The sequence below is a fragment of the Leuciscus leuciscus genome (genome assembly GCF_965113295.1).
Source record: "Leuciscus leuciscus genome assembly, chromosome: 4".
Classification (NCBI taxonomy): Eukaryota; Metazoa; Chordata; class Actinopteri; order Cypriniformes; family Leuciscidae; genus Leuciscus; species Leuciscus leuciscus.
The window spans coordinates 41,926,484-41,944,583 of record NC_138728.1 but is presented as its reverse complement, the minus strand read 5'-3'; the positions used below and the strand labels follow the sequence as shown (position 1 = coordinate 41,944,583).

At 39.3% G+C, this 18,100-nt stretch overlaps 1 protein-coding gene across 1 annotated transcript; it reads left to right on the top strand.

Moving 5' to 3' along the window:
* Nucleotides 1–8,420: 8,420 nt before the first annotated feature.
* Nucleotides 8,421–11,345, top strand: LOC309496053 (piggyBac transposable element-derived protein 4-like). The gene is made up of 2 exons (XM_082165989.1): nt 8,421–8,913; nt 9,356–11,345. Exons 1-2 carry the CDS (start codon nt 8,676–8,678, stop codon nt 10,909–10,911), a joined length of 1,794 nt encoding a protein of 597 aa, XP_082022115.1. The 5' UTR covers nt 8,421–8,675; the 3' UTR covers nt 10,912–11,345.
* Nucleotides 11,346–18,100: the final 6,755 nt, after the last annotated feature.

Here is an 18,100-nt window from a genome sequence, read left to right as displayed (position 1 = left end):
AAATAATGCCAATATTTTCCTATTTACATGTTGTGATTTGTATAGTCACAGTGTGTACAAATAACAAGGTCATATGAGACACAGCCATTTTTTAAATGTTTAAATACTGGGAACTATTTTCTCAGAAGGCGAAGCACTGCTACTTGGGCGGAGTGATTAGCGCAGCACCCAAGAAGCGCTGTGGTGAGGAGCAGAGAGTTCGCTCAGAGTTGGAGTAATAGAGTCAGCAATTACTAGATAGTAAATGCAAAATGTACAATCATGGGTGTTCGCTGTATTGTAAAGAGCTGCGACAATAAACAGGGGAGACCAGGTAATACCATGATGTTTCATAGAATTCCAACCAAAAACGCTGACCTGATGAATCAATACTAGCTACTTGCTCTGGATATAGATCCAAACACACCTGTAGACATCATCAAGGACTATCGCGTTTGCTCAGAACATTTAATCTAATTTCGACTATTTTGAAAAAAAAGTGGAATTTGCCACACGGACCATGAAACGTGTGCTGAAGGATACGGCCATCCCATCGATAGTAAAGACAGGACAAAGTGGATCACCTGCGGCTGCGGTAAGTGTTCCGTTATGTTTTTAGATGACTAGCCTACTGTTACAGTGCCATTAGCTAGATGTAATGTAACCCTAGTGGGTTAGAAGTTTTCATTTTTGAGAAACAGTGACCTTGTTTGTGAAATAGTAGGCTACTCCCGTTCTGATTCTCCCCTCGACCTCAGTCTGCATCTTGTCTATCAGCTTCCAAAGTTTGTAACTCCTCGTCTGTGTATTCTGGCTCAAAACGATATGGTTCTGGATCTTGGTTTGATACCAAATAAAAATCCTCTGACAATTCCTCAAAGTCATCCATGATCACGAATCACGTTCGCTACTAGCTAGTTAGTCACGTTGGTTTTGTTGACGGAACGGCGCTTCTCGGGAGCTGCGCTAATCACTCCGCCCAAGTAGCAGTGCTTTGCCTTCTGAGACCGTTTTACGGTCCATGCTCCATAAACAAGATTACATGATAACATGGCAACTTTAGACAACATTTTTATTTATATACATGTATTATGGCTGTTGTATAAAAATATCTTTGTTTATGTTATTCAATTGGGCTCAACTGATGATTTTTTTTTCTCCTTAATTTATAGAAAACTGGACTGAATACTGATCAGCCCTAGCTGGAGTGTTGTGGAGGGTTACTCGCACTGTGATTGTGGTGTATGCTGAGGAATTCAGCTTGTTCAGGTCATTTGAAGCATTGGGTTTTATGTGGGTGAGAATGACCTTGGCATCAGGGCTTCATTACGCCACAGTTTGATGTTTAGTATTGCGGACCCACACCTACGGTCCAAGTCCAACACGGGAATGTCCCCTGTTTCAGATACCGTCATCCTTATGACTTTCAACTGTAAATAAAAAGTAAAATGCTAATTATGCAGTATATATTAAACCTGATATATTAACCCTCTAAAAATACAAAAAGACTAAACATGTATACACACCTCATTTGATGTAATATATATCATAAAAATCCTGACTTTTGTGCACTTCTACACTGCTGCTCCGTGCGAGGCTGATTATTAGAGTATTACAATGCATTTTTAAAAACAAACCAGCTATAATTACTTTACAATTTTCATTGTTGAAAAATAAAAATATCTAAAATCAAGACACCTTTTTGTAATTGTATTTTTAATATACAGTAGAACACAGTTGACAGTTATTTTAAATGTACTCACATTATTAACGTGCCCTGTAAGTGTGACATATCCTCCACCAGAACACAGATCATGTTCCTCCCCAGTTTTGTCTCTGGATGAAGGAAGGAGGACCTTTCGTTCTTCTTCACTCAGTGGGAGAGGGCAAGTTTTAAAAACACTACACTTGTGGTCAACCATTAGCCAATCTTTGCTATGCTTTTTATTGATGTTGTAATTTCTGATAAAGTCTTCTTCAAAGAGTACGCTTTTTTCCCGTCCCTTAGGGATAACAGTGTGGTAATGCGCGTTTTGTCAGGTGTGATGATAACCTCCACCGCTGTGAAAATGAGGCTTCTGCTGCTGGTGCGAAACCCCACGCAACACACTCTGACAGACTCTTGAGGCCATTCTGGAAGTAATGAAAAAAACCATGTGGTCATAAAAACATTCATTGTGTTATGGAAAGTTTCCAATACCGAAACATAACAAATGAGCCAAAGATTGTCACTTTCAAAGATTGGAATGACAGGTCATTAGCATATGCAAAGTTGATGCTGATGATATACAGTATGTAGTTCTAAAATACATTAAGCATTACTTTTTACCCGTGCCGAAAGCTCAACCGCCCCAATATATATACATTTTAACCGACATATTTTTTTGTTGTTGGTCATAATACTTTTCTTATAAATTTCTGCTTTGACTCTTAAAATGTTATAAGATATGCAGATTTCCACAGATTGTAGCGCCCATCATTGACAAGCAAACACAACCCTTTATGTGTGTGCTATTGTGAGGGTAGCTGAGCTGTTTGATGTGACTTTTTGTCTATGAGTGCACTAAATTTTAGAATTTGCAAATGACTTTCATGAGGATCGGAGATTGATGTTCTGTAAAGCCTGTCAACACTACCTACCTAAGGTAACAGACAGCACTGGAGTCTCTCAAATCCGCTCGCAACAAGAGAAGTGCTCTTGGTAAGTTTTATTTAAAGTGTTATTTACTTTGTTGAAAAATTATGAAGAGAGTCTATCCAACATACAACCTAACTTTATAATGATGAGAACAGTGGTGTCAGCTGTACACTACATTAGTAGTGAGGTATTCTGTGACATAAGCAAATAAATCAACTTGACCTGGTTTTTAATTCTTATTTGAAACCAACTATTTTTTTTGATGCTGTGCTTATAATATACATTCATTATTCTACTGTAAATTATTTCATAATGTAAGTTTTCTAACTCATTTTCATTTTAAATAATGGATACAAATGATCTCCACATTCCACTGTTAAGAGATATCAATGCAAATTGCTTTCAGTTAAAACAGCTCAAACATGCATTTTAGTCTGAGACTAGCTTAAGCCTCGTCTGTGAAACCTTAAGTGTCATATTAAATCAATCTTTGATTTAAATCATAAATATGCCTAAATACCCCTATATATTATATAATCATAAAGTGTATCAGTACATAAGTTTGCTCTCTACAAGAGTTCAGCAACAGTTCTGGCCCTTTCTGAGAACAGTGCAAAATATTAGAAATGAGGAACCAGTGACAACAGGTTTATATTGTGGCACTTGTAAACCTACCTCACTAACTGAATATCTTGAAGACTTAAAGCCACAGTATAGCATTTTTCTCCACTAGGGGTCGCTAACTTATTTACAATAACAAAGGCGTAGTTTGATGACGCCACATTTGCTAAGAATTATGGATGTTGTCGTCAACGTCAAGCCGACCGATCTAATAATGTTTATGGATGACTGAATACATCGATGCTTTTATCATGACTGTGATATGAAGCAGTTCGGGATTGCTAAGAGACAGCTATCAGCTCCAAACGCGACGCGAGTCCCGCGGATATAAAAGGAATATGGACATCTCATTCTACCGAACTACACGCAGAATTACTACTCTCAGGTCAGTTTATTAGACAAATTAAACTTGAGAGGTAATGCAGCGCTGTTTCACTTGGTCTAACATTACACTATCACATTAAACTGCATTTGAATGTGTTGAAATTTATGTGTTAGTTTGTCTGTATGAGACTAGCAGTAAGCTAGATCAACATTAGAATAACATACAGATCATATTCTAACATTTTATCATTGTTGAACTATATAAAATTGATTAGTTTTATGTAAATGTGCTCACCTGTTTAATAAAGTACATGTAGGAGCGGTCGAAGTCTCGGACGTGGAGCTCTCGTTTATATACTGTCTATGGCAGCTCTCGGCATCTCGAAAACACCACGCTGATATTGATTCTCGTTTTAGTTCTCCTTTTTTATCCAAAGTCTGCTTGCCATGGTCCATAATGTTTGAACGAAACAACAACAGCGTTCAGATAGACATTGCGAACTCCACAGTTGTCTGCGTCTGTCGCTTTGGCTAATCAGAGGGCTCTGCTCATAGCTCTGGTTACCATGGCAGTACAGGCGGAAACCAGGGACAACACGGATATGACGCCATTGACTGCGACATAACGGAAATAAAGACACGGCCCGTGTCTTCGAATTAAAATATTAATTTCTCTGGATTTAGAAGTTAATTGGAACTGTCGGGATAATGTAAATACACAACTTTAAAAAATATATAACATAGATATAGTGATTTTTTATATTTTTAAAGCAAAAAAAAATACATATTGTGCCTTTAATCTCTGAAGTGAATGAATAGGGGTTGAATTTGGAGGAGTGAAGTTCACTTTACAATGGTTTTCTGTGAGAGAGAATTTCGCCCAGAACAAACCAATCTTCTCAGCTGATGCAAGTCATTCTCAAAAGAGAAAGCACTGCACTTATCCAGACTCCCATAATGGTTTGGGACCAATCTGTAGACATTGTGAACAAGAAACTCCCCTTGCAAATGTACACCAACAACTCTGCATTGCAATTGTACTATTTTTCCAGTATTGGGTAAACAAGGATGGATAATTCTACACTAAAAACTAGAAAGTTCTCATAGAGCTGTTCTGAAATAATGACTTCAAGCTCAATGTTTCCTGCATGGAGTGAAAACTGTCTCAGTTCTGTGGTCTTCCATCTGTCAATGTCTTCCAAGCCTCTTGGTTTCCTTGCAAACACATTAGAAATGCATGTTTTAAGCTTTAGAAACTGTAAACTGACCTACTTAACATGCCCAGATGACAGTCTGAATCCTAGTGGTCCCTTCAGCCACATGAGGATCAGTTTGTGCATAACCCCAAGCATCAACAATATATACCAGATGAATAAACGCATTACATCGATGCACAAACGCAGTACACAGAGCATTAATTAAGGTGTACAGACAAACATTTGCAGTCCTGTCTTTCTGTGTGCAACACTGATTTCAGACCATATGGAAAAAACTATTTTGGTTCCTATGACAAGCTTTCTGACAACAGCGATTAACTTACCTCTATAATGAACTGTTGAAACATGCATTCCTCTGAACAACATTGAGTATTTATATGATAAACAATCCTAATTTTTGTAGAGCACTTGAAGCATGCATTTATTTCTAATTTGAACTGTTAGAAACAGAAGAGTACACATGAAATATTTCTAATCCTGTGCCCCCCTCTGTAGGACAACATTTAGTATTACAGCCAGTGTGAGTCTGTGGGATTTATAAACATTGACGAAATATGATTTTAAATGCTATTATAAAGTTAAAACAAGATTTCAAATGAAAAAAATTGAAAAAAAAATTGAAAATAACATTTCAGTGAGCAGAATGAACCAATGAGTAGTCAAAATGTAAATGAAAAGCTTGTACAATAATACTTAATACACTCTAAGCATGCTTGAACACACACATGCACATGTAACCGGTGGCTCGCGACACCAATTATAAAAACACTTGTCTGCGTTGTGTAGCGTTGTAGAAGACCGACACGGGACAACAGGCGACAGTTTTGCTGGATCTTTTTATCTGATATACAAAACAAATAAAAGCAGCCTCTGAGTGAGTCGCCCTTATAATGCTCTATAAAACAAACGTGATGTACATTTAATCACCATGTGCTTTAATCTCCACATATATAGGCCAAAGACAAAAATATAACTTAAATAGGGTAAAATGACAAAAATAACCACACAGGTAAGTAAAATAACACAATACACATAAATTGCAGTGAAGATACAGACATAATAGCAACAATTACACTAAAGATTAATTAGGATTAACAGGAGCCAAACATAACTCACCTCTTCAGTGTATTAACAATGCCAAGAGGAAGAGGAGGAGACAAAACAGGAAATTATGTAGGCTCATGATGACATCACAGCAATTAAAGGGGGAAAACACTCATTATTCAGGAAGGTATACCAGATATATGAAAATAAACCATTTTGTGTGAATTATAATAAACCATACATACGTTTTAACAGTACACTCTCTTGGTTATTTCTGAATAAATCACCCGATGGCCATCCCACACTCCTTTTTGTGTACATTTGTCACACCCATAATAACCTGAACACAGCTTTATGGACTTTACATAATAATAATAAACTTTATTTAATATAACACCTCAAAAGCAGCTTTTCAAGGCACTTTACACTATAAAACAGACAGATATAAAAAGCGTACAAAAAAAAAGAGCAGATTTGAATACAAAATAGTCAAAACCATCAAGAAAAAGGTAACTTTAAAAAATTAGCTTTCAGGTTAGATTTAAAAATGCTTAGATTGTGTGCATCTCTAATATGAAGTGAGTGTGTTTCAGAGTTTAGGAGCATAGGATGATAAAGCCCTGTCCCCTACGGATCGCAAATGTGTCTGGGACAGCCAGTAAACCAGCTTGAGAGGAGCGCAAATGACGCTTGGGAAAAGTTAAAAGCACTGAAAAGCCCTATTCGCACGTGTGTGATTTTTATCCCGTGCGAATCTGCCATGTCTGTAAAAATGTCTGTAAAAATTCCCCCGAAAATTACCTACCGTATTTTAGCCAACACAGGGGTCCTCTGATAATACCAGTCCTGTGCGAATCCCCATGTTTGTGATTTGGGCTGTTTTTCTGTGAGCTTATCGTTTCCTAAAAAACGTAATAACCATTATGGGCCGTTTAACAGTCCATTTTACGTCTGTATTAAAACTATTAACAATAAAATCTCTCGATATGCTCTACTCCAATCCGATTATAGTTTTTCTCCAATAAAAACTATCAAGTGCTGCAAAAGAGAAAACAAACTACAGTAAAGACGTGATCCGGAAGCTCAACTCGGACCGTTGTCATGGAAACGTCAAATTAAGTATTTTGGCGCAACATGGAAGCTCTTTTGGAAAGTTTGGACGTTTTTGTGGTAGTGTAATTTAGTAGTCTGTATAGTGGAGCATTTCTTTGTCTCACACGGCCTCTAAAGACGTCCATCCTGTAAGTATCTCAAGAAATCAAAGTGTGAAAGAGTAAAAATTATATAAAATGAAATAAACCAAATAAAATGAATAGAAAAACAAGCCTATCGCAACGTTTCGGTATTTATAATACCTTCTTCAGGCAGGCTTGTTGTAAATATGGACAAAGAATAAAAGAAAAAGAAGATATATTATATATTTATACAATAATATCATATTCTATAATATATATCATATATTTCTCTAATAAATTGGTTTTAAATAAGTTCTTTTTTTGAATTGCAATACTGCAGCGCGATCTTCGTTTCAGCACGTTCAGCTAGTGAAGTGTGAATGGGTGGGCGCACGCTGTAAAGTCAGTAAACTCGAGGGAATTACGAACATTTATTTGCCCGTGTGAATGAGCCACCAAAAACACAGACGTCAGGGGGGAATTTCTTAATTACAGAGGTCCAGGGGTAATACTAATCCCGTGCGAATAGGGCTAAAGATACTGAAGGGCCAGACCATGCAGTGCCTTTGTGGTGGTTATAAAAATATATAAATATATATAAAGAAAAAAGGAAAGAAAACTAATAATAATAATTAGTGTCATCAGAATGTTGTCATTGAAAAATAATCTGAATGTGTTTATTGCACAGTATGTATGAGTTTGGTATCCCTTGCTTATTGATTAGCGATCATTTGATTGCTTTTGCCTTGGGACTTTCACCTGCTGGGGGAGGGGGCGCGCGCGCTGCTCAGACAATACAGAGACTCTGAAGACATTGCAGCAGCTCCGTGTCCGGTGTCTTTTTATTGACCATTATCTCCCTAACCAGGCGGTCAGGGTGCTACACCTTAGGGTGGCATACACTGTGATTTTAGCCTGATTTTGAGCCGAATTCTGACTCGTGTGACAATTTTTCAGATTTGTTCAGATTTGTCGTGCAGAGTTACATTGTTAGACTGTTGATCATCATTTTGCAATTGTTGATAGGCAACAGAAAAATGTCACGTCCCAATAGTGGACATTTTTCTGTTTTTAAATCATAAAATCAGTGTGCGTTACATTGCGTTTCAATATTCATTGCGTTACAACATTTTAATCAAAATTTTAAAACATTTACCCCTGATTTCTCAAACAAAGCTTTAAGCCTAGTCTGAGACTAAAAAGCATGTTTGGGCTGTTTTACCTGAAAGAAACTTGCACTGACAAATCTTAAAATATGTCAGTGCCATTGTTTTGTCTCAAGATTCAAACCAGTAATGATTTTCTTCCTAAGTCACGTTTATAAAAGCTACTTAACACTAGAACTCCCAAGACGGTCATTTTGACCGTTTTTAAATTTTACAGTGTAATAACTTTGTTAAAATAAAATCAATTTGGCTGTAGGACTCTGACTTTTCCTAAATATGTGTATATTTTATTCTGACACTGTTATTTTATTAAAATCACAAAACAAAAAACAGTTCTGACTATTTCTACCTAGAATGGCCATAGCGGTCATTTTGACCGCACGCATTATTGATACATAAATCCGCTACATTTCCCGCCTATTGGTACCCGTAGCATAGCAACGATCTGTCCTTTTTTGTTAAAGCTATTCCAACACTAGCTGCTATAAGTTATACATTTGAGCTAACGAAAATGTCATCAAAAAGAACAATGACAGCCACAGAGGTTTTAGCCATGCTTAGGAGGCTTGACGATGAGGAGTCTGATGGAGGAGCAGGTTCGGATCAGGACAGCGATGTCTCTTGGTCCCTGGACAGTTCATTCAGCTCTGAGAGTGATTCAGATAATGAATTAATTCCCCGTCGAAAAAAGAGCCGGCTGGACATCTCCAATCCTGGAACTGACCTTGTTCCATCGGATAATATTCCAGGTATGTTTCTCTTCTTCTCTAGCTATATTTTTATACTTTGTGAGGCAGACAAGCCATATTATCAATAATACGTTACTTCAAAGTAACGTTATAGTTATCCGTCTCTAACTATCTAAGGTAGGCTATGCCGATCAGATCTGCTATCGAAAATGTTTGTCCTATTATTTTTCCTCTCACACACCCCACCGCTGTTACCGACGCACCTTTCCTGACGACCGATCCATTCATTCACTTTTTTACCTCAGGCACCCTGAGGTAAAATTGTGAATGAATGCACACATCTTTTCATTATTATTATTCTATTGCTAGTATTATACTATATTGTCAGGCTAGTAGAAATCATATGGGCTAATTAGTCCTAACAAGATTACGATTTCATGAACTAAAAAAGTAATTAGTCTGTTCTGTTCTTTTTTTTTTTTTTTTTTTTTTTTGCCAATAGTGCAAAATCCTGATCCATCAGATATGCCTGCTGTGTCAAGACAACACAGTCCACCACGAGATGAGGAAGCTGGCCTAATAAACCCACTTACAGCCGAAAGGCGTGAAACGGCGAAAGACGGCACAGTGTGGACCTATATAGAGCTGGGTGAAGACAGAGGAAGGCGACAATGCCAAAATGTAATAACTGAAGCCGCAGGCCCGACAGCGCACGCCAAGCGCAATATTGAAGATGCCCTTACAGCCTTTTTGTGTTTAGTGGATGATGGCATGCTGAAACACATAAGGGACTGCACCGTGGCTGAGGCCCACCGAGTCAAGGAGGACGAAATATGGGACATAACAGTTGAAGAGCTAAAAGCCTTCATTGGTTTAATTTACATTCGAGGCGCGCAAGGTGGAAAAGGGATGGATTTGGCAAGCTTTTGGTCAGCCGAGTGGGGATGCGCTTTTTTCAAGGAGACCATGTCCCGAAACAGGTTTCAGGAAATAATGCGATTCCTGCGTTTCGACAGAAGGGAAACCCGACGCACACGCCTGCGAGATAACAAGTTTGCCCTTATGAGTGATGTTTGGGACAGATTTGTCCAAAACTGCATCGCCTGCTACAAGCCTGGTGCCGACATCACTGTGGATGAGCAGTTATTCCCTACTAAGTCAAGGTGCAGCTTCATCCAGTATATTGCAAACAAACCGGACAAATTCGGAATCAAATTCTGGCTTGCTGCGGATGTCGACACCAAATATATGGTAAACGGTGCGCCTTATCTGGGCAAAGACGTGACGAGGAGGCCAGGTCAACGACTTGGAGACAGTGTGGTGCTGAAAATGGTCGACCCATACCTGGGGAAGGGAAGAAACATCACCACCGACAATTTTTTTACTTCATTTGTACTGGCCAAGGCACTTCAGGCCAAGAAAACTAGCTTGGTTGGCACGGTAAACAAAAGCAGACGAGAGCTCCCCCCGTGCGTAAAGGTGCAAATGCCGCTGTTCAGCACAGTGGTGCTGAAAAGTGGCGATGCAACACTGACCGTGTATCAGTGCAAAAAGAACAGAAATGTCTGCATGCTCAGCACTGTCCACACTGCTGTTGGCATCACAAGTGGCCCGAAAAGCAAGCCAGAGACGGTCACCTACTACAACAAGACCAAGGTAGGAGTAGATGTTCTAGATCAAATGGCTAGAAAATACTCGGTAAAAGCACCCTCCCGTAGATGGCCAGTAGCTGTTTTCTATAACATCCTCGACCTGGCTGCAATCAACGCGCACATATTGTACAAGAAGTGCACAAATGAGCAAGTTTCAAGGAGGGACTTCATCACGCGACTGGCGAGCGAACTTCGCTCCGACCACATTAAATCCAAAGCCACACAACTGGTGGTGCGAGAGCCAGAACCCGGGCAGGAGCAGCAGCAGATGGAGAGAAGAAGGCAGTGCCAAGTAAAGAGAAACTGCAAACAAAATAAAACAAAGGAGACATGTGCCAAATGTCACAAAGTAGTGTGTGGGAGTTGCACACGAAAGGCGGTGTTTACCTGTGTGGACTGTGCGTAAGCGTCAGTGAATGATGCGGGGTGTTTGCGCCGTTCAGATGAGCCCACTTGGAGGAAAACGTGTTAACCTTTTGTTCGTTAATATTTTTTTGTTCACTGAAAATCGTTCTAAAGCAGTTCGTTTTCTTGTTTAGCTAATGTTCATGTTTTTTCTTAGCCTGTTTTTGTGTGTAAGTACTGTATTGTGCTGCATACGTGTCCATGAAAGTTTTTAATGTATTAAAATGTATATAGTGTTTTTGTTATTGTATATATGTTATAAGTTATTGTATCATAAGATTTGTTTTTATTTTACAAAGAAAATATTTATCAATTAGGCTGGAAAATACATTTTCACATTCGAATTTAAATTTTGTGTCCTTGTCTTTATTATTACCTATCGTAACATTGTAGATCCATTTATTTTTAGATTTTGTATTGATTATTGAACTTATTTACAAACAGGGTTACTAAACGGTATGAAGCTTTGACGTTTCCTAACATTTTTGCATGTCTTTTCACGTGGTGAGTGCGGTAAAAAAAAAAAAAAAAAAAAAAAACCCGTTATTTTGTGCTTGTTTTAAGGGCGATAGCGTCATAACATGATGACAGGTATTAAAAGCTTCATTGGAAACCTTAAAAAGAAGGTTCCAATGTAGATATGACATGACGAAAATGACGTTCAGTACGGCCATATGACCGTCAAAGTATGAACGGTCAAAATGACCGCTATGGTCGTTCTAGTAGTTTTGGAATTCCGGTAGTTCTAGTGTTAAATGTCCTAATTAAACTAATCTTGGCTTAATCTGAGTACAGTCTGTGAAAAGGGCTTATTCTCTCAATACTAAAACTAAGCATTCTTTGTAAAATTTTGTTCTAAACAATAAGTATTCTGCCTATTTTAATATATTAGCCTACTGTAAAAAAAATATAGTATGGAAGAGTTGCTTAGGATTGCTTTGATTATTATCAATAATCTGAGAAAATAAGTAGATCTTAAATGTTTAACCGACAAGGCATTAAAGCACATGCAAATTATGAACTTTTGTGAACTGCAGTGTCCCTTTCCGCTGTGTTAACATTTGATGTGAATATACGTCGCGTTGTTCAGTATGTTGGGACAGGCGCCAGAACAGATATAATGCACGATTCTACCGATATTTCTTTAAAAGCAGATCGTGGAGACATTTTAATCGTCCACGATCAAAAATCGTCATATCGCACACCCCTAATTATTATTATTATATAATGACATCAATAAAGCTTACCCGCAATGAAGTGTTGGGTGTTTTATTCGCGGACCCTGATTCTGAAGGGGAATATCTGCCTTCAGAAGATGACGGTGATTCTGAAAGTGAAAGTGTAGCCCTACACCAAGCACAAACGGTGAATCCTTTGCCCAATGTAACTTTAGATGATCCTTTTCCCAATGTCAGTGGTGGGAACAATGTTTCCCGGGGTCGGAGTGTTCATCGCGAAGTTAGCAGGCGTGTTAGTGATGTGGGGAACGAGGCGGGAGATTTTTACCGCGCTAGCCATTTAACTTTGTCTTCTGACCGTGTGCCTCTCGCGGCGATCGCGGCAGCAACAGTATTGTGGTGGAGACTTTGTCTAATGCCACTGGGTATGTTAGACGAGGTCGAAGTATTCATAGGACAGTTAGGGGTAGGGTTGGGTATTGGTTGGGTTTTATCCGATACCAGTACCTACTCGGTATTTTTCAAACGGTTCCGGTGCTTAAACGGTTCTTAAACCGGTACTTAAGAAAACAAAACCACACACACTTTATCAAAAAAGTGTGTGTTTTCTGAAAAAGATTTTCTGATTTCTGATTAAATAAAAAATTGCGCCATTTAAAAGGCTACTGATGTAGCCGAAAACACTTAAGTTAAGATCAAAATTTTGTCTTCTCATATTATTTATATATATTATATATATATTATATTAAATATTATATATTATAGACTTTTACAAAACAGAGAAATATCTGACACTGAGCAGAAATATTTAACACACATAGTATAGCCTCATATAAATATACTTGATATACTTCATACTTGATATGCAAGATTTGCAGTTGGCATTAAAATACTAGACTTACCCGAAGAGGAACACTGCAACTGAACTTGAACTTTAGTCAAGAGTGTCAGAGGTTTTGGGTTTTAATCCGCATTCGTAGTGTTTTTTTTTTTTGACCGATTATGCTCATCAGTGGTTGTATATCAAGCAGGGACACTTTTTGTGCATTATATTTTGTGATTTCACCAGAACGAATAGATATGAGGCGCCGTCTAGGGCTTAAATCGAACTTCATTCACGCACACATAAAACGCTTGCATACACATATACTAAGTAGTCACACATACATGTATACTGCTGAATGCTCCAACTATATGAAATGCACAACGTCACATCTAAAGTCGCTCACGCCCACACACGCAAACTCTACATACACGAGACGCGCGGAACTCTCCGCGCTTATACTCATCTGAGACGCGAGCACACACACACAAACTCGCGCACATACTCATCTGAGACGCGAGTACGCACACACAAACTCTCCGCGCACATACTCATATAGACGGCGCCTCATAAATATATCGATCTCTGCAACGTATTGAAGCGCGCGTCCGAGTGAAGAAAGTGCGGTGTGCGCGAGCCACAAGAGAAAACACTGTATCAGCGCCACTGATCGCAGCGGCAACGAGCACTTTGATCATTTAAAAAACACAGTTCAGCGCTAGATTGTCTCCTATTTAACAAACGAACTAAATGAATGCTCTGCTGGTTAACTGGAGATGTTTTGTTATTGGATCATTCGTGCCGCGAGATGTTTTATAGGGGGCGGTAAAAAAAGTCAGGCACCGAAATCAGGCACCGAAAGTTTCGTTCTTATTCGGTCTCGTTACTACCGTTTACGTCGGAACCGGGTTTTGGTACCCAACCCTAGTTAGGGGGCAACGTGGAGGCAGGGTGGGGAGTCACAATGACAGTAGTCCGAGCTGTGCGCACGCGCGAGGGAGATCTGGCCGCGCCCGCGCTGCTCGCAGCAGGAGCAGAGGCGGTGTGACACGGGGCAGAGACTATTATGCATAGTTTTCGCAAGCTGATGGGAATGCCGGCTTTGAGTACTTGGCCAATGAGGATGAGTACCAAAGTTGGATCACACACTTTGATCAGCCAGTGGGATATCTGGGGGATAGAGAACTCTCCAATGCCAATTCGCCCCTAGATTTTTATCACTCTTTCTCTCTGATGATTTCTGGAATTTAGTTGTAAATGAGACAAATCGCTACGCCCATCAGTTTTTAGCCTCCCATCAACTCCATCTTGATGGAGATGGATCAACTACATTTGAGTATGGGTCTGGTAGAGAAGTCAGAGTTGGAGGATTATTGGGCCGAATATTGTTGTGCCTTGCAATGAGAGGTACCACACCATGAAACACTACAAGAAATGTCACCTGGATGGATAGGGAGTCATTATCTCTACAGCAAAAGGCCTGCTACATAAATTCTTTTTTTTTTGTCTGACATTTATTAGTAATGATTTACACTGTTGATTTACTATCTATTTCCCTGACCATTTAGTAGTGTACAATGTGTTCTTTTTTGTGTGTTCATGTCCTTGTGATGTGTGCGTCTTTGTCAGCTAAAAAAAAATAAAAAAAAAAAATAAACAAAAACCACAAAAAAACAACAACCAAATATTAACATTGTCTTGTCTCGTCATCTCACTCATGATCTGTGCCTTGCTGTGGCGAGTGAGTTTTTGAACTAAACAGGTCTTGTCTACTTGTGTTTGTGTGTCATATGAATAATATATATGTGCCCCATACATGGAATCAGAGTGCCTACTGTATGTAGTAAATGGAAAATCTCTACAGCAAAAGACCAACCGCTACATGCATTCGGTTTGTTTCTACCATTTATTAGTAATGATTTACACAGTTTGTTTACTACTTACTATTTACCAGAGCATTCAGTATTGTGCAATATAGCATACAGAAGGTGAGGGACATTTTGGGGGGAAAGAAGTGCTGTATTTTATCATTTAAACATGTGACTTTTCATGAAAATTCTATAATCCACCATCTTGGCCACCATATGACGTCATAATATGCATAATATGCAAATTAGATGGGAAAATGTAATCCCTACATAAACTTTGGGTCATCCTTAATCCGGGCCTGTCTGTATGCTACAACTACATGGCCATCCTTCTGTTAGACCATGGGTTCCCAAACTTTTCCATGACAAGGCCCCCCAAATACCACTAGGTTCTGGCCAAGGCCCCCCTTTTGCAGGATGTGTTATTGAACCCATCGACAATACTATGGCAAATGTAGAAATAAATAAATAAAACATCTAGGTGAACATCAGATTATGTGATGGTGTTTGATACCAGACAATCAGAAAGATTATAGAGATGAACCATTACAATTTTCAAGGCCAATTCCGATTTGTCATTGAGTTCGACCTGCCGATACAGATTTTAGCCGATTCTGATTTCATTTTTTCTAACCACTTTACAGCACACACAAATATTTATTTTCTATTTATATATATTTTTCATAAAACAACACTTTTATCCAAACTGATTAATAAAAACAAGTTTAAATGGGTACATTTTCTATAAATATTTTTGAGTCTTCATTTTCTTTTCTGACATAGCCTACTACAGTTCTTGTTAAAACACACTATCCATGCAAATTATGTGCATTTTTGGTACTTTTTGTGTGAAATCATATTTATTTTGTCCATCAAAAGTGTGCTTTCACTTTAATTGAGCGTGAGCAGCGCAGCAAAAATAGACTTGGCGCCGAAACCCTCCACTTCACTACTGCTCACGGCACGCGACGCTCCTGCTTGACGCTCACGCGCTGCTCCTGCTCGCGGTGTGAACGCACTCAATGAACATGCATGCCGGAAAAAATGTACAAGGTTTCCTACATGTGCGTTCTGTGTGCACGTGTGATGCTGATGTTGCGCGATGTTAATCATGCGGCGCCCGAGTGCATTTGAATCGGCATATGTCCGACTGAAAATCACCTGAAAATCGGCCAATTCTGGTCACCAGCCGATCAATCAGTTCATCTCTAAAAGATTAGCATTAAAAGTATAATGTTCAGATAGGCTTTGCCACAAATTATTATTATGTTATTTCATAACAATACTCATATTAACACATTTTTTACAACTTTTTTTTAACTCTTTTTTCCCGCTTTTTTTCCCAACTTGCTGCGGCCCCCCTAGCGCCCCCTGGCGGCCCCCAGTTTGAAAACCACTGTGTTAGACTATCTCACAAATGAATTAGGCCGTGTGTCCACCAAAGCGTTTTTAGCCAGCTGAAAACGCTAGGCGCTCTGCTGAAAACGCCTAGCTGTGAGCGCTTGAGAGCGTTTTGGCAGCGCAGCGTTTTTTCAGTTGAGACGCTTCGTTGCTATGATACAGAGTATCCGCGGCACAGTTTACTTGTAACTGATTTCGCAGATAATTTGTCTAAAAATGTTGACACAATGTAGAGTACTTGCTCTGGTCCTTGCTTTGGATGAAGGGATGGCTGAACCACGTAGACAGAGAGGACGGACGCGCCGGTCTATGTGGGTTCATGATATCTTGAGAGCAAGAAAACATCTCTGTAAAGTATGGACTAGTGGTTCGTTTAGGATGGGAGCACTACAGAAAGATTCCGGCCAGAGAATCCTTTATCAGCTTTATTTTAAAGATCAGGATGCCAATATACAAGTTCGTATAAGTGACTGTATGTGGTCTAAACAGAGAAAAAGAAAAAGAAATAATGCAATGGTAAGAAAAACTGATTAATAAACAAATAAAGTAATACTATACTATGCTCATTGTTATCATTCACAACAGTACAGTACAGAAAATAATTGACGTTAATACAGTGCAACAAAATATGTCACTATACTGTATGTCCTTTAATATCTGTACCGCTGCACCATTAAGTGACTATGCAGCATGACACTGTATCACTATAACACTTGATGCAGGTAGCACCAAATAAACAGTAAATGCACTGCACTCGAACGCAGAAGCATATCTCTAAATAACTAACACAAAAATAAGGTCTAAATTGACATATAGAGGGCTAATTATTGCACACAGGAAACATGTCGCATATTACAGCACGCTCTAGCATCATGACTACACTAATTGGTCACACAGTTCAACAAATAAAACTAGTTCGCATGAACATACATGAATTTCACAACATTCATCACAACGCAGTACAAACATGCAACAGTAGTAAAAACTTACTTGCTTTTCATAAAACGCACACAAACGTAAAGAAAAGGGTCTCTGAGTCTTCTCTCATCATCTCTGTGTCACATGCCTGTCCTGTCTTGTGCTGCACATGGGTGTTTTGTTATTTTGGGCCATGTGCTCGTGTCTATTGTCTAGCCCCTCCCATCTTGTTATCTGATTATTGGTTAATTTGTCCCACCTGTCTGTCTCGTTACCCTCCTTTGTTTGTTCCCCTATTTAGCCTCCTTGTGTTTGTAGTCTTGTGCTGGGTAGGTGGCGGAAATGCACCAAAAGCTGGTTTGCCAACCGCCAATAGAAGAAGAAGAAGAAGAAGAAGAAGAAGAAGAAGAAGAAGAAGAAGAAGAAGAAGAAGAAGAAGAAGAAGAAGAAGAAGAAGAAGAAGAAGAAGAAGAAGAAGAAGAAGAAGAAGAAGAAGAAGAAAGTCGTCTTGTGCTGGTTCGTTGTCTGAGTTACCTGTCCTTGATGTTCCTGTCTGTTGGATATCTGAGTTCTGAGTTTTTGTACTTTGTTTGTGTTTGTTTATTAAATCTCCTCTGCACTTGAATCCTCGTCTCTTGTTTAGTGTTCCGTGACAGAACGAAACAGCCCTAATGTGGATTCAGCGGAGCGAGATTTTTTCTCCAGAGGAGGATAAGGGAAATTCCATTTCCCTATTTGAGTATTTCTCCAGATGCGCTCAAAGGACTTTGGAGGAGGAGAGCACCATGTCAGACGGTGATCAGATCGGAGGAGGTGGTCCGGTGGTCCGGAAACGGAGGAGAAGGAAGACCTCCTCTGTGACTATTCCGGTGGTCCCGAGTCCGGTGGTCCCAGGTCCGGTGATCCCGAGTCCGGTGGTCCCAGTTCCGGTGGTCTCGAGTCTGGTGGTCCGGAGACGGAGGAGGAGGAGGAAGACTTCCTGCCTCCCCAATGACCCGGAGG